The 16,711-nt window shown below is 49.7% G+C and overlaps 1 protein-coding gene across 1 annotated transcript in view; it reads left to right on the top strand.

Annotated features, from left to right (window-relative positions):
- Positions 1-16,711, top strand: part of CPAMD8 (C3 and PZP like alpha-2-macroglobulin domain containing 8) — a 99,249-nt gene that overhangs the window by 44,472 nt on the left and 38,066 nt on the right. Inside the window, exons 20-22 of the mRNA XM_065873781.1 lie at positions 7,203-7,434; positions 12,344-12,497; positions 12,914-13,044. Of these exons, the coding sequence (XP_065729853.1) occupies positions 7,203-7,434; positions 12,344-12,497; positions 12,914-13,044 (517 nt within the window). The remainder of the gene's footprint in view (positions 1-7,202; positions 7,435-12,343; positions 12,498-12,913; positions 13,045-16,711) is intronic.

Genomic DNA, 16,711 nt, shown 5'->3' with positions numbered 1-16,711 from the left:
TAGATTCCACATATATGCATTAATATGCAGTATTTGTTTTTCTCTCTACGACTTACTTCACTCTGTATGACAGTCTCTAGGTCCATCCACGTCTCTACAAATACCCCAATTTCTTTCCTTTTTATGGATGAGTAATATTCCGTTGTATACATGTACCACATCTTCTTTATCCATTTGTCTGTCGATGGGCATTTAGGTTGCTTCCATGACCTGGCTATTGTAAACAGTGCTGCAGTGAACATTGGAGTGTGTGTGTCTTTTTGAATAATGGTTTTCTTTGGGTATATGCCCAGTAGTGGGATTGCTGGGTCATATGGTAATTCTAGGTTTAGTTTTTTTAAGGAACCTCCATACTGTTCTCCATAGTGGCTGTATCAATTTACATTCCCACCAGCAGTGCAAGAGGGTTCCCTTTTCTCCACACCCTCTCCAGCATTTGTTGTTTGTAGATTTTCTGATGATGGCCATTCTGACTGGCATGAGGTGATAACTCATTGTAGTTTGATTTGCATTTCTCTAATAATTAATGATGTTGAGCAGCTTTCCATGTGCCTCTTGGCCATCTGTATGTCTTCTTTGGAGAAATGTCTATTTAGGTCTTCTCCCCTTTTTTTGATTGGGTTGTTTGTTATTTTAATATTGAGCTGCATGAGCTGTTTATATATTTTGGAGATTAATCCTTTGTCCGTTGATTCATTTGCAAATATTTTCTCCCATTCTGAGGGTTGTCTTTTGTCTTGTTTATAGCTTCCTTCGCTGTGCAAAAGCTTTTAAGTTTCATTAGGTCCTGTTTGTTTATTTTTGTTTTTATTTCCATTACTCTAGGAGGTGGGTCAAAAAAGATCTTGCTAGGATTTATGTCAAAGAGTGTTCTTCCTATGTTTTCCTCTAAGAGTTTTATAGTGTCCGGTCTTACATTTAGGTCTCTAATCCATTTTGAGTTTATTTTTGTGTGTGGTGTTAGGGAGTGTTCTAATTTCATTCTTTTACATGTAGCTGTCCAGTTTTCCCAGTTTTCTTCTTATTGAAGAGACTGTCTTTTCTCCATTGTATATCCTTGCCTCCTTTGTCATAGATTAGTTGACCATAGGTGCATGGGTTTATCTCTGGGCTTTCTATCCTGTTCCATTGATCTGTATTTCTCTTTTTGTGCTAGTACCATATTGTCTTGATGACTGTAGCTTTGTAGTATAGTCTGAAGTCAGGGAGTCTGATTCATCCAGCTCGGTTTTTTTCCCTCAAGATTGCTTTGGCTCTTCGGGGTCTTTTGCTTCTCCATACAAATTTTAAGATTTTTTTGTTCGAGTTCTGTAAAAAATGCCATTGGTAATTTGATAGGGATTGCATTGAATCTGTAGATTGCTTTGGGTAGTATAGTCATTTTCACAAAATTGATTCCTCCAATCCAAGAACATGGTCTATCTCTCCATCTGTTTGTGTCATCTTTGATTTCTTTCATCAGTGTCTGATAGTTTTCTGAGTACAGGTCTTTTACCTCCTTACGTAGGTTGATTCCTACATATTTTATTCTTTTTGTTGCAATGGTGAATGAGATTGTTTCCTTAATTTCTCTTTCTGATCTTTTATTGTTAGTGTACAGGAATGCAAGAGATTTCTGTGCATTAATTTTGTATCCTGCAACTTTACCAAATTCGTTGATTAGCTCTAGTAGTTTTCTGGTGGCATCTTTAGGATTATCTATGTATAGTATCATGTCATCTGCAAACAGTGACAGTTTTACTTCTTCTTTTCCAATTTGGATTCCTTTTATTTCTTTTTCTTCTCTGATGGCCATGGCTAGGACTTCCAAAACTATGTTGAATAATAGTGGCGAGAGTGGACACCCTTGTCTTGTTCCTGATCTTACAGGAAATGCTTTCAGTTTTTCACTATGGAGAATGATGTTTGCTGTGGGTTTGTCATATATGGCCTTTATTATGTTGAGGTAAGTTCCCTCTATGCCCACTTCCTGGAGAGTTTTTATCATAAATGGGTGTTGAATTTTGTCAAAAGCTTTTTCTGCATCTATTGAGATGATCATATGGTTTTTATTCTTCAGTCTGTTAATGTGGTGTATCACATTGATTGATTTGCGTATATTGAGGAATCCTTGCATCCTTGGGATAAATCCCACTTGATCATAGTGTATGATCCTTTTAATGTGTAGTTGGATTCTGTTTGCTAGTATTTTGTTGAGGATTTTTGCATCTATATTCATCAGTGATATTGGTCTGTAATTTTCTTTTTTTGTAGTCTCTTTGTCTGGTTTTGGTATCAGGGTGATGGTGGCCTCCTAGAATGAGTTTGGGAGTGTTCCTTTCTCTACAATTTTTTGGAAGAGTTTGAAAAGGATGGGTGTTAGCTCTTCTCTAAATGTTTGATAGAATTCACCTGTGAAGCCATCTGGTCCTGGACTTTTGTTTGTTGGAAGATTTTTAATCACAATTTCAATTTCATTATGTGTGATTGGTCTGGTCATATTTTCTATTTCTTCCTGGTTCAATCTTGGAAGGTTATACCTTTCTAAGAATTTGTCCATTTCTTCCAGGTCGTCCATTTTATTGGCATAGTTGCTTGTAGTAGTCTCTTAGGATGCTTTGTATTTCTGTGGTGTCCATTGTAACGTCTCCTTTTTCATTTCTAATATTATTGATTTGAGTCCTCTCCCTCTTTTTCTTGACGAGTCTGGCTAAAGGTTTATCAGTTTTGTTTATCTTCTCAAAGAACCAGCTTTTAGTTTTATTGATCTTTGCTATTGTTTTCTTTGTTTCTATTTCATTTATTTCTGCTCTGATCTTTATGATTTCTTTCCTTCTACTAACTTTGGGTTTTGTTTGTTGTTCTTTCTCTGGCTCCTTTAGGTGTAAGTTTAGACTGTTTATTTGAGATTTTTCTTTTTTCTTGAGGTAGGATTGTATAGCTATAAACTTCCCACTTAGAACTGCTTTTGCTGCATCCCATAGGTTTTGGATCATCGTGTTTTCATTGTCATTTGTCTCTAGGTATTTTTTGATTTCCTCTTTGATTTCTTCAGTGATCTCTTGGTTATTTAGTAACGTATTGTTTAGGCTCCATGTGTTTGTGGTTTTTTACATTTTTTTCACTGTAATTTATTTCTAATCTCATAGTGTTGTGGTCAGAAATGATGCTTGATATGATTTCAATTTTCTTAACTTTACCAAGGCTTGATTTGTGACCCAAGATGTGATCTGTCCTGGAGAATGTTCCGTGTGCACTTGAGAAGAAAATGTAATCTTCTGTTTTTGGGTGGAATGTCCTATAAATATCAATTAAATCTATCTGGTCTACTGTGTCATTTAAAGCTTGTGTTTCCTTATTAATTTTCTATCTGGATGATCTGTCCATTGGTGAAAGTGAGGTGTTAAAGTCCCCCACTATTATTGTGTTCTGTCAATTTCCTCTTTTATAGCTCTTAGCATTTGCCTTATGTATTGAGGTGCTCCTATATATTTATAATTGTTATATCTTTTTCTTGGATTGATCCCTTGATCATTATGTACTGCCCTTCCTTGTCTCTTGTAACATTCTTTTTTTTTTTTGGCGGTACGTGGGCCTCTCACTGTTGTGGCCTCTCCCATTGCGGAGCCCAGGCTCCGGACGTGCAGGCTCAGCGGCCATGGCTCACAGGCCCAGCCACTCCGCGGCACATGCGATCTTCCTGGACTGGGCACAAACCCGTGTCCCCTGCATCAGCAGGCGGACTCTCAACCACTGCACCACCAGGGAAGCCCCAACATTCTTTATTTTAAAGTCTGTTTTATCTGATATGAGTATTGCTGCTCCAGCTTTCTTTTGATTTCCATTTGTGTGGAATATCTTTTTCCATCCCCTTTCGGTCTGTATGTGTCCCTAGGTCTGTAGTGGGTCTCTTGTAGACAGCATGTGTATGGGTCTTGTTTTTGTATTCATTCAGTGAACCTGTGTCTTTTGGTTGGAGCATTTAATCCATTCACGTTTAAGGTAATTATCGACATGTATGTTCCTATTTCCATTTTCTTAATTGTTATGGGTTTGTTTTTCTAGGTCCTTTTCTTCTCTTGTGTTTCCCACTTAGAGAAGTTCCTTTAGCATTTGTCGTAGAGCTGGTTTGGTGGTGCTGAGTGCTCTTATCTTTTGTTTGTCTGTAAAGCTTTTGATTTCTCTGTCAAACCTGAATGAGATCTTTGCCGGGTAGAATAGTCTTGGTTGTAGTTTCTTCCCTTTCATCACTTTAAATATATCATGCCGCTCCCTTCTGGCTTGCAGAGTTTCTGCTGAGAAATCAGCTGTTAACCTTATGGAGTTCCCTTGTATGTTATTTGTCATTTTTCCCTTGTTGCTTTTAATAATTTTCCTTTGTCCTTAATTTTTCTCAGTCTGATTACTATGTGTCTTGGCGTGTTTCTCCTTGGGTTTATCCTGCCTGGGACTCTCTGCACTTCCTGGACCTGGGTGGCTATTTCCTTTCCCGTGTTAGGGAAGTTTTGGACTATAATCTCTTCAAATATTTTCTCGGGTCCTTTGTCTGTCTCTTCTCCTGCTGGGACCCCTATAATGTGAATGTTGTCCCAGAGGTCTCTTAGGCTGTCTTCATTTCTTTTCATTCTGTTTTCTTTATTCTGTTCTGCAGCAGTGAATTCCACCATTCTGTCTTCCAGGTCACTTATCCATTCTTCTGTCTCAGTTATTCTGCTATGGATTCTTTGTAGTGTAATTTTCATTTCAGTTATTGTATTGTTCATCTCTGTTTGTTCTTTAATTTTTCTAGGTCTTTGTTAAACATTTCTTGCATCTTCTCGATCTTTGCCTCCATTCTTTTTCCGAGGTCCTGGATCATCTTCACTATCATTATTCTGAATTCTTTTTCTGGAGTTTAGTGGTTTTTCTGGGGTTTTATCTTGTTCCTTCATCTGGGACATAATCCTCTGCATTTTCATTTCATCTATCTTTCTGTGATTGTGGTTTTCCTTCGGCAGGCTGCAGGATTGTAGTTCTTCTTGTGTCTGCTGTCTGCCCTCTGGTGGTTGAGGCTATCTAAGAGGCTCGTGCAAGCTTCCTGATGGGAGGGACTGGTGATGGGTAGAGCCGGGTGTTGCTCTGGTGGGCAGAGCTCAGTAAAACTTTAATCCACTTGTCTGCTGATGGGTGGGTCTGGGTTCCCTCGCTGTTGGTTGTTTGGCCTGAAGCGACCCAGCACTGGAGCCTACAGGCTCTTTGGTGGGGCTAATGGAGGTCTGGGGGTGGGGGCTCACACCAATGAGTACTTCCCATAACTTCTGCTGCCAGTGTCCTTGTCCCTGCAGTGAGCCACAGCCACCCACCCCCACCTCTGCAGGAGACCCATCAACACTAGCAGGTAGGTCTGGTTCAGTTCCCCCTGGGTCCTAATGCACACACTTTGTGTGTGCCCTTCAAGAGTGGAGTCGCTGTTTCGCCCAGTCCTGTTGAAGTCCTGCAATCAAATCCTGCTAGCCTTCGAACTCTGATTCTCTGGGAGTTCCTGTTGCTGGACCCCAGGTTGGGAAGCCTGACGTGGGGCTCAGAACCTTCGCTCCAGTGGGTGGGCTTCTGTGGTATAAGTGTTCTCCAGTTTGTGAGTCACCCACCCAGCAGTTACGGGATTTGATTTTATTGTGATGGCCGCCCTCCTACCGTCTCATTGCGGCCTCTCCTTTGTCTTTGGATGTGGGTATCTTTTTTGGTGAGCTCCAGTGTCTTCCTGCCCGTGATTGTGCAGCAGCTAGTTGTGATTCCAATGCTCTAGCAAGAGGGAGTTCTAAGTACTTTTTAATTTCCTTTGTGATCTCTTCTGTGATCCTTTGCTGTTTAAGAATGTGTTAATTTCCACAAATTGGTAAATTTTCCAGCTTTCCTTCCCTTGTTGATTTCTAACTTCATTCATCTTATTGTGGTCAGAGAAGGGACTTGGTATGCTATCTCTCTTTTTAAGCCCACTGAGGCTTAGTTTGTAGCTTAACCTATGGGTCTGTCCTGGAAAATACCCCAAGTGCACTTCAGAAGTATGTGTGTCCCATTGTTGTTGTTGGGTAGAGTGTTCTGTATATGTCTCCCCCTGTTCTGTTCCCCACAGAATGGCCCACTGTCAGGTGGATCCGCCAAGACATAGGGGTCATCTCACTTGGAGGGAGCCCTGGACAATAGGCTCCAGCAGCTTTATGGACCATGAGGTGGGGTTGGGGGTGGACAGGGGAGAGAGTTAGGAGTGGGAAAGTACTCCAACTGGGGAGGGATGTCTTCAGTGTTTCCTTCTGACCATAAAGAGGCCTTGGCAGAGGTGTCTGAAGAAAACCTCTGCCCATGGTCCCTTATGCTAAAGAGACCTGGGAATGGAAATTCTGGGCTGGGAATGCAAACATGAAAAGAGCATGGCCAGCCAGGGGCCCTGAGTCCTTGGCTGCAGCTCCCCTCAGAGACCCCAGTGCACACGCACCCCTCACCTCCCTACCCTACTCCCACCCCGTGAGACCTGCAGGCCTGTGGGCAGGCCTGAAAAATCACACATACGTCCTTAATTAACAGGGAGCTGGGCTCCACAGGAGTGTATGGGACAAGGATGCCAGGCCAGGAAGTGTGGGTGTCCCCCACAGGCAGACATTCCTTGGCTTGTGGCTGCATCACTCCAGTCTCTGCCTCCATCCTCGCCTGGCCTTCTTCTCTCTGTCTGAATTTCCCTCCTCTTCTAAGGACACCTGTCATTGGATTAGGGCCCACTCTACTCCAGTGTGGCTTCATCTTAACTAGTGGCATCTGCAAAGACCCTATTTCCAAATAATGTCCCATTCACAGGTTACCAGGGGTTAGGGCTTGGACATGTCTTTCTGGGAGACACACAAGCATGCTCTAAGTGACCAGTCCCCTTGATTCAGCGTCTTTCTCCCCTAAGCTGGGCAGAGCACACACTGCCAGAGTTTGCCTCTCTGGACCCATGTTTTGAATGGTCCTGTGATCACAGCTGTCCTGAGAGACATTCATGTTTCTGATTATGGCGAGTCAGGGCCGAGGGATGACTTTCTCCTGTCACACGCTGTGGGGTGCCTTTAGTGCTTATTTCCAAGCTGTCGGGGCAGTTGCGGGGGGCACCACCCTGGAGCCCAAGGCCATACGGCTGGACTCCTCTGTTCCCACCTGGCCGCTGCGGCACGGCCGTGGAGAAGAGCACACGGTTGTCCATCTTTCCGCAGTGATCCATCAGGCGAGGACACACTCAGCGTGCAGGTCCCTGACTCCATCACCAGCTGGGTGGGTGAGGCAGTGGGTCTGTCTGCCGAGAGGGGCCTGGGCATTGCCGAGCCCACTCTGCTGAAGACCTTCAAGACCTTCTTTGTCGACTTCACCCTGCCCCCCAACGTGGTCCGCGGGGAGCAGGCCAAAATCCCGCTCAGCATCTACAACTACATGGACACCTGCATCGAGGTACCGAACCCGCCCTCCATACACAGCCTTTCCCATTAAGGGGGGGAGGGGTGACATCCTTAACGGCAGGAAGCAGAGGGAGGTGGGGTCATCCTGGGGGGAGGGATTGGAGGGGCACAGCACCTGGGATGTGGGGCAGGCAGGGCGGCATGGGGTCATCCTGGAGGGCCGTGGGGGACAGCATCTGTGTTATTAGTGAGGCAGAGGCTGGATGAGTCAGCTTCTACTTCACCAGCTGTCTACACCCGGGCAGGTTGGGGGTGGGAGTGTGTGCATGGCGGGGTTAGAGGGTGACGGATGTGATGGAGCCACTGTCGTTGACTCCTGACCCTGCAGGGGTGCGGGAGGGTGAGTATCATCTGGAACGGCATGGAGTCAGGTGATCTCGGAGCGACAGCAGCAAGTGGTCTTGAAGCTGGGTCTTAGTTCTCTGCCCAGGAATTGGACCTGGGTAGCCTGGATGAAAACCAGGAATGCTAGCCACTAGACCACCAGGGGCCAGAGGCTAGAAGCAGAGTTTCCCTGGCTGTTGCTCTGTTTGCAAAATGAATTTCTCAAAGAGGCAAAACCTGCATAAACAGGCGAAGTTTATGATGAGAGACACAGCGCTACAAGTGGGAGAGCACACAGAGAGACAGTTGTTTAAGACAGAAGCAAGGCAGAAGTACACACCCGGAGAGGAAGGTGTGGGCATCCTCCCTAATGAGAAGGAGTGCAGTAAAGGGGCGGTTAAATCATTTCTACAGGGCAGTTCTTCCCGGCCTTTGTTTACCTTTGGCCAGTTGTCAGCACCTTCTCTTCCCACATCTGACCTGCCCTAGGACCCGCTCCAACATGCTTGTGTATCTTTTTGCCAAGATGGATTCTAGCACAGAGGCCTGTGGGAGGTTTGGCATCACCTATTATGGAGTGGCGCCCCCTCCTTTTTGACCCCTGAGGAGGCTTTCTGCGCATGTGTAGTCAGGGAGGTCTCCTTGACCTTAGGAGTGGTCATCTTATCTCTTTACTCCAGTAGAGCTCAGCTCCTGCCTTTAACTTTGGCCTTGGAGTGTAGGGAAAGACAAAGCTCCAATTTTACTCCACTTGGCAAACACCAGCTGTCCAGCCCAGGGGCCCCTCTACCTCCTACCTCAAATCCCCCCTGAGAGACGTGAACCCCAAGAAATCTTTATTGGGAGGATAAAGGGCGACAGAGTCTGTCTTCTGTAGCTTCTTCAGGCTGGCAAGGGGCTGGTAGACCCGACCTAGTTGGGGTCATAGAGCTGTCGCCTTATCTCATCAAGGGGCCCCAGGGTGACTTCTCTTGTTATCTCTGTGTCCAAATTTCCTCTGAGAAGAGTCCCTGTTTTATTGGATTAGGGTCTACCCTAATGACCTCATTGGAACTTGATGACGTCTGCAGAGACTGTAGTTCCAAATGAGGTCACATTTATAGGTACCGGGGGTTAGGATTTCAACATATCTTCCTGGGGGACACAATACAACCGATAACAGCTACCCCAAGGAGGTGGGCTTGGGGATTTCAGACGAGGAGGAGGGATGGCAGGCAATGTGGAGGGAGCCGCGAGGACCAGGGTCAGGTGGGGACAGGATAGGGAAGGGGTGTTTGGGGGCCCGAGCATCAGTGCGGCTGCAGGAAGGCAGGGGCACCCTCCTCCCCCGCCTTTGTAATCATTTTGCACCATCTCAGCCTGGATGTCAGCTGGGGGGTGGCAGGAAGAGAGAGGAGGTGGGCTCCCAGAGTTAGGGGCAACCCTCAGGAGTGGGAGCTGGGAGCCGAGGCTGCAAATGGAGGAGTGCGTGGGGTGCAGGGCCAGGGGTCTAGCTGGGAGCAAGCCAGCTTTCCGCAGCTTGGCCTGGAGGTCAGGCTACAGGTCTCAGCCTCACCCCAGCCAGCCGGGAGGAGCCTGCTAACCTTGTCCTGGCCCTGCCCATGTGTGTGCACCCGCCCCCCTCAAGGCTGCCGGCACATTCCCCACCAAGGGCAGAGATGGGAGGGGCAGCCCCAGGCCAAAGACACTGGAAACCAAGAGATTTTATCCACCCCCTGCCCAGATTTCTGGCTTTTCTTGAAAAACAAGGCCTGGCCAGGGAGTGATTGGAATTTGCCACCTGAAGGGCAGCGAGGCTGCTGGGGGTGGAGGTCCTGAGTGGAGGTGGCGGATCCCCCACGGCACAGCTGTAGTCCCAGCGCATACCTGTCTCAGCATCCCCCAGATGACCCTTTGGACTTCAGCTTGCTGTTTCCATTCACCAGCCCACTTTGTCTCAGTTTCCTTATCTGGGTGTGAGAGATCTACCCTCACCCCCTGCACCCTCGGCTATGTCTGTGATCATTTCTGAGGCTGGCCCAGAGTGGAGACAGCAGTGTCCCGAGTCTCTGAGTCTCAGCTCAGAGGCTGACCTTGAGCTTCCATGAAATCATTTACTCCCTTTTTCCTTTGCAAATTCTATACCTCTGCTGACTGATTACATCTACCCAAGAACGTGTTGTTCAGAATGCCGTATGCTGGCCCTGAGGCCAGTAAAGGACCCCTCCCATTGCCTTCTGCCTGGCACAGTCCGGGTTTGAGGCTGGTATTTGCATTTGACTCCCCGATGCTTATTTGAGCCACACGTAATGTACTGTCACACAGTAACTTCTGTCTTGGGTCTTTAATGAAAAGAAAATTCCAAGTGAAAATAAAAGGGGTCAGTGCAGGTCTGGGATAGAAATGAAACACCCAGAGGCCACCAGAAAGGAATTCCTGTGTGTAAGATGTGAGAGATTTGAATTCATTCACTCAAAAGCTATCGCCCAATACCTGATGCGTGCCACGCTCTGTGTGGGAATCTGAAGACCCCAATGCTCAGCACGTGGGGTCTGCCTGAGCTCACCTGGAGCTCTGATGCCACTAACTCGGTGTTCTTGGGCACGCATCTCTGTGCCCAGTGCTGGGTGGATGATTTTAACTGTATCATTATCAAGTGCCCACGTGGGCTGAGGAAGGAGGGGCTGTGATGGAATCATTCCCGCTTGGGGAGCTCAGAGAAGCATCGTCGTATGTTCAAGGTCCCCCAGGGAGTGAGTGGCAGACCTGTGTTAGAATTAGGTGTCGGGAATTGCCCAGCTGTCCAGTGGTTAGGATTCTGCGCTTCCACTGCAGGGGGCAGAGGTTTAATTCCTGGTTGGGGAGCTAAGATCCCGCAAGCCGTGCCACACAGTGCGGCCAGAAAAAAAAAAAAAAAATTAAGTGTCTACAGGAAGCCAGGGAGGCCCTGAGGAGGGGTGGCTTCTCTGAACGCCGAAGTCTTTGGGCGATGCTTAAGCTGGGCACCAGCTCTGGAAGGGCATTCCTGGAAGAGGGAATAGTATATGCAAGTGACAGGCAGGAGGCAGCTTGGCCTGTCCCAGAAACTGACCGTGACACAATCTGGCTGGGCTTTAGGGTCTGGTTGGAAAAGCAGGAGAGAAGGGGGACGCTTCTGCAGTAATCTGAGTGAGAGCCACTGAGTGAGAACCACGGCAGTGGCCACGCGGTGGCCTGGAGGGGGCCAAGGAGGATATGTGAGGGGCTCAGGGCAGTCAGCTGGGATAAAGGTGCCCCCAAACCCAGAACCTTTATCATTCATGCTTTTTATGTAGCTTATGGCTAGGAGGAATAGGACCCTAGTTTCAGAAAGCCAGAATAAATGTAGGGTGGTCCCTAATCACAGGGTGGCCCCCAAGGGAGGCTCCCTCCTGAACTGCAGGCAGGCCCCCCAGGTGCCCATTTCAGCTCCTAGCAGGCACTGGTGGTTGGCTTGTCAGCGGGAAGAAGGAAGCCCTGCCGGGCAGCAGGTGTGTCCAGGGATCACCACACGTCAATTTCAGGAACCGCCCTCCCCGCCCCCCCCCCGCCCCCCCACCTCCATGTGCTCTTCCTGAGGTTCCAGGAAAACAGGCACATCCAGACCCCTCAGCCTGGACAGCGGGTTCCATCCAGCACCTGGAAAATGTATCTCACCGATGCTTGATGCTTGAATTTCTTCTTTCCTCCCTGGAAGAACTTTCTAGAAGGATGCTGTCTCGAGGGGAATGGGGGAGTCCCCAAAGCACCCTGCACCAACCGTTCTCATTCAGGTTCTACTGGGCCTGCCCTTGGGCAGGATTCAGACACTGTCACACTTGCCACTGTAAAGCTTCCTTGTACACACCTGCGTGTGTGCGTGACTCAGGCATGTCAAGCCTCTGAGGCCCAGGGATCGCTCTTGTCTGTTCAGATCTGTTTCTTGAGCTCCTAGCAGGGCTCCTGAACCCACCAGGTGCTGCATATGTGCTGGTTGGACAAATGCATGTGGAGCAAAGAGCCTATTGTAGATTGAGGGTTATAAACACACACACGTACACAACATGCACGCGGAGACATGGTGTGCACAAGCACACATGTGTAGAGAGCCATGCTTGCACGTGTGCAGAGACACTTGCCTTCACTCGCGTGCACTCACACACCGTGTAATGCTACGCCTACACACAGGTGTGCACACAGAGACGCATGCATGCACAGCACACACATGACACATACACGTGTGCACACCAAACTCTATTATGACTCGGTGGACCTCAGTGGTTGGAAAGAGGGTCAGATGAAGTTCCCTGCGGGGCCTGCATGTGGAGTGGCCCCTCTTATCCCATGCTTGGCCAGAGGGACAGCCCTTGGTCCCAAGGGAGAGCTGGACCAGTGAGGGTTCAGGGGGCTGAGGGAAGGAGGGGGCTCCCAGCAGGACAATGGTAAGTGGTTTGTTCTGATCAGAAATGGAAAGAGAGCCTCCCAAAGAGAGCGTGGCTTTGGGGGAAAGGCTGCCAGGGTGGACGGAGTGCAGTGGGCAGTGGGGTGTGCTGGGAGGGCACACAGATTCCGGGCACCATGGTTCTTGCCACACTCTCCAGGTCTACGTGAAGATCTCAGTTCCCAAGGGCATCCAATTTGTCGGACATCCTGGCAAACGCCATCTGACCAAGAAGACGTGTGTGGTCCCTGGGGAGATGGAACCCTCCTGGGTGGTTCTGTCCTTTGGCGACCTGGGTCTCAGCAACATCACAGGTGAGGGTCATGTGCTTCTTTGGGCAACTCCACTCTCCAGGCTGCCAAGGGGTTCAGGTGCAGAGTCCAGGCACGGGTGAAGGGTCAGCGGGGCAGAAGATGAGATCAAGGGGCAAGACAGCTGCTGGGGATGCAGGCCAGAGGGAATGATCAGGAGGTAGGGGGCCTCATCTGGGGGAAGCCAGTCTTTTAAGATGCCAAACCGAGGTAGCACACGCATGCACGCACACTTGCACACATGCATACATATGCATGCACACACATCCAGCCTACACCGTGCACACACGCGCATAGGCACATACACGCACATATGTGTGCATGCACACCTGGGAAGCCTGGGACAAGGGTGGGGTATAGAAGAGCGCCGGATAGGGACCTGTTCTGAGAGCCAGCACCGAGTACTCAAATCTCCGCAGCCAAAGTCCTGGCTTACAGAGAAACGAGCTGCTGCCGGGATGGGAAGTCGGTCAGAACCCCGGAGGAGAATTACGCTGACAGGAGGGTCCCCATTGGGAGGGATCACATCCGGCGCGGTGTGATGGTTGAGGTAAGCCTATGTCCTCACTCGAGGCACTTGGCCAGGGCCTGATTACCTCAACAGTGAGGTTGGGGCCGGAGAGTGTGGTCCCTTCCCAAGCCAGGGCCAGGGCAGCCCCCATGAGTCCTGCTCTGGGGCTTGGGGCAGGTGACGGGGCTGCCTTGCTGGAGGACTGCGGCATCCATCTCCTCTCCAAGGAGCAGAGCAGGCTTTGGTGAAGTGATTTGGGACTCACACGGGCTGCAGGGAAGTGTCCTCCTGACCCCCGGCTTGATCACCCTGGAGGGTGGTGTGCCCCTGTCTCCTGGCTGTCCGTTTGTCAATAGGCAATTGTAGGGACTGTGACCCATCATTCAGAGGGTTGTCCTTGGAATGCCTGTGTGGGAAGGACACGGAGCCTCCAGCAGGGGCGCCCAGACCACCGCCCACCCGCCCCGCCCTCCACCCCCACCTCCGCCCCCCGACCCTCCCCGGGCTGTGAATCTGGGATCTGCCACTTACGCATGGGGCTCAGCGAGTGTCTTGTTATTCCGACTCTGCTCTGTAAGACTGGGATGCTCACGCTTACCCCATAGCATGGGGAAGGTTGGAGAATGCACACGGCACTTCACAGTGCTGGGCTTGTAGCAGCAACAGTGCCCCGTCTTTTTTGGGCTGCTCAGATGTATCAGAGCCCAGAGCTGTGGAGAGACTCCTGTTTAGTGCTGCATGGAGAGCACACAGCAGCCCCACTGAATCTCCTCACAGTGGCCCCGAGTCTCTGCCCCTCCCCAGTAGCCCAGCTGCAAACAGCTGCCCTCCCTCCCAGCTGCAGTCCTCACGGGGCTGAGCACAAATGGTTCCCATCAGTGCCTGGAGTCACACGCGCGCTGGGTGGAACTCCTGGAGGTGGATGGGTTACTGCTGCAGCTTTGTTGACATGACGTGATGGAGTCCTCCGAGTGTGTCATCAGATGAGGCACGCCATCTCTGTGAGCCAGCAGGATAGGATGGCCTCAACAGGAAATGCAGAGACCCCTGGTGACCCTTTGCACAGCCTGAGCACGTTCCCTGGACCACAGCCTGCCCTACCTCAGTCCGAGGAGGCAGCGAGCCCCCCAGTGTGGCCAGCCTGATCTGGAGGCCTGGAGCTCTTGTCTTCTTCCTCTGCAGGAGGAATTTCTAGATGCACAGAGAACGATTCTCTTATCCTCAAGCCTTTCCTCCCTTTCATGCTGTTCAGCAGTATCCTATGTCTGCAGCATCCACTGGTCCAGCTCTGTACAGACAGCACTGGAGGATAGGAGGTATGAGTTAGGCATCAGAAGACTTGAAATGTCAATGCAAAAAAATGAAGCATGAATTAGAAAAATGGATTTATGAAATAGGAGGCACTGGGTGCACAGCTTCTCCCATCTCATCCCACCACAGAGCTCTGAGCGCATGGGTCGCTCGCTCCATCAGTTATACGATGGACCCTCCCAAGACACCACGTGCCACCTGCCGGGCAGGAGTCTGAATACAACAGAAAGGCCATTCCTGAGAGACACGTGGTGGGGAAGCAGGTGATGGCCGAGCTGTCGTGGGTGTGTATCAGGAGGAGGGGCGGCGAATGCCATCCCTCCTGGTTCCCCAGCTGGCCCAGGGGATTGTGACCTTTTGCATTTCTGCTGGAAGGCTGAGAGCCTTCCATCACCCCACCGTGTCTCAGTGGAGTTCACAGGATCAAAGAGGAGGCTGACATAATTCAGACCCATGAGGGGAGCCTGGCGGGCATTACAGGAGTGAGAGGAAGTCTGCCTTCTTGGCTTGGGGTGGGCTCTGGAGTGAGAGCCCTGGATTCAAACATGAAACTGCTGGACGGTTAAATGAGAGTGTGTGGAAGACATCTCTTGATGCCTGGCCTGAGTGCTAAAGAAAAGTGGTCTGTGGTCATCCAGGCATTTAGAATGGTCAACTGGGGGAACCTGGACATAAACCAGGGACGCTCTTTCCGTTTTAGGATATGTCCATCAGCTGATGAATGGATAAATGTGGTGCAAGGGGATCCAGTTACCCAATTCCACGGAATATTACTCAGTCATAAAAAGGAATGAAGCGCTGATTCATGCAACAGTGTAGATGAACCTTGAAAATGTTATGCTGAGTTAAAGAAGCCAGACACACAAGGCCACATGGTGTATGATCCTATTTATATGAATAGATAAATCCATAGAACAGACAAGAACGAAGCACTGATCTGTGCTACAAGGTTGTAGAAAAGTCTTGCCAGAGGTAATAATGACATCATGCAGTGACCATGTGTTGGAACCTGGTCAGGAGCTGCCTTGAGCACAGAGGCGAAGGAGGTTGGAACCCAGGATCAGCTAAAAGCCAGGGCAGCATGTGGAGGAGAGAGGCTGGCACCAGGGTCCCCTCTGAGTTGAGCCAGAAAAGAAGACAGGGTGGCGTGGCCACGAGCGGCCCCATTGGCTGCTTCAGAGGCTATGCTGGGGGTGGGGGTGTGTCCAGGAGGCCCTGGATGGTCAGCCGGAGCCAGAGGGCATCTCAGCACCAGCAGAAAGACTCAGATTGTGTCTCTGGGTTTGCTTGTTCTGGACATTTCATATAAATGGAACCGTACACTATGTGGCCTTTCCTGTCTGGCTTCTTTCACTTAGCATGATGTTTTTGAGGTCCATTTACATTGTAGCGCGTGTCAGCGCTCCATCCCTTTTCACGGTTGTATAATGTTCCGTCATATGCATGGACCACATTTTGTTTATCCATTCAGCCATTGATAGACATCTGAGTTATGAATCATTTTTATGATTGTATAGCTATCATGGGCTTACAATGGCCAGGCCCTGTCCAGTGACTCAACCCCTTTTCCAACAAGGGGCTGAGCTGATAGATCGGTTAGGGGGTTGCTGAAGTCCAAGCAAAATCTCGAGGGCTCACCCTGGAGCCTGTGGCTGAGCAGATGGCCTGTGGGCTCCGCGTCAGGCCTTCTGGGTGTGAGATGACAATCCGGCTGCTGGACAGCTCAGCATCATCCACAAGGGTGCGCTTGGCCTCTCGGTGCCAACCGCGGGTGATTTTGCTAAAGGTTTGCTAGCGAGGTGTGCAGTGTGGGTGTCAGGTTGTGGCTTGCGTGGGTGAGGCAGGACCCCGGTGCAGGCCCCTGGGCGTGGCCCTGGGATGATAGCAGGAAGTGGACATGATCCAGACAGGTGCCTCCCGGACTCATCAGTACAGACCCAGGATGGATGACGCCCATCTTTGCAGCTTCAACAGAGGACTGGGGGCGGGGGTGGGGGGAAGAGGGGGATGAGGAACTCTAACAAGAGCTGACTGTTGAGCAGCACTGAGAAGACGCCAGGCTCTGTCTGAAATACACCTAACCCTCACATCGCGGTGAGGTCGGCACCTTCATCACCCCCGTCTTAGAGGTGACAAATAGAGGTCCAGAGAGGTTAAGTGAGTGGACCTCGGTCACCCAGCAAGGAGTGGGTGTATTAGTCAGGGTGCTGCGGATAAACAGAGCCAATAGGACGTATACATTTCTCTAGGAAGAGATTTATTATAAGCAATTGGCTTACACGATCATGGAGGCTGAGAAGTCCCCATGGAGGCTGAGAAGTCTGCCATCTGTGAGTTTGAAGGTCAGAAGCATCGAGGGCAGAGAAGATGGATGCCCCAACTCAAGCAGTCTGGC

This window comes from Phocoena phocoena, chromosome 3 (assembly GCF_963924675.1).
Source record: "Phocoena phocoena chromosome 3, mPhoPho1.1, whole genome shotgun sequence".
NCBI lineage: Eukaryota > Metazoa > Chordata > Mammalia > Artiodactyla > Phocoenidae > Phocoena > Phocoena phocoena.
The sequence above is the reverse complement of the archived record's forward strand: the minus strand, read 5'-3'. Positions and strand labels throughout refer to the sequence as shown.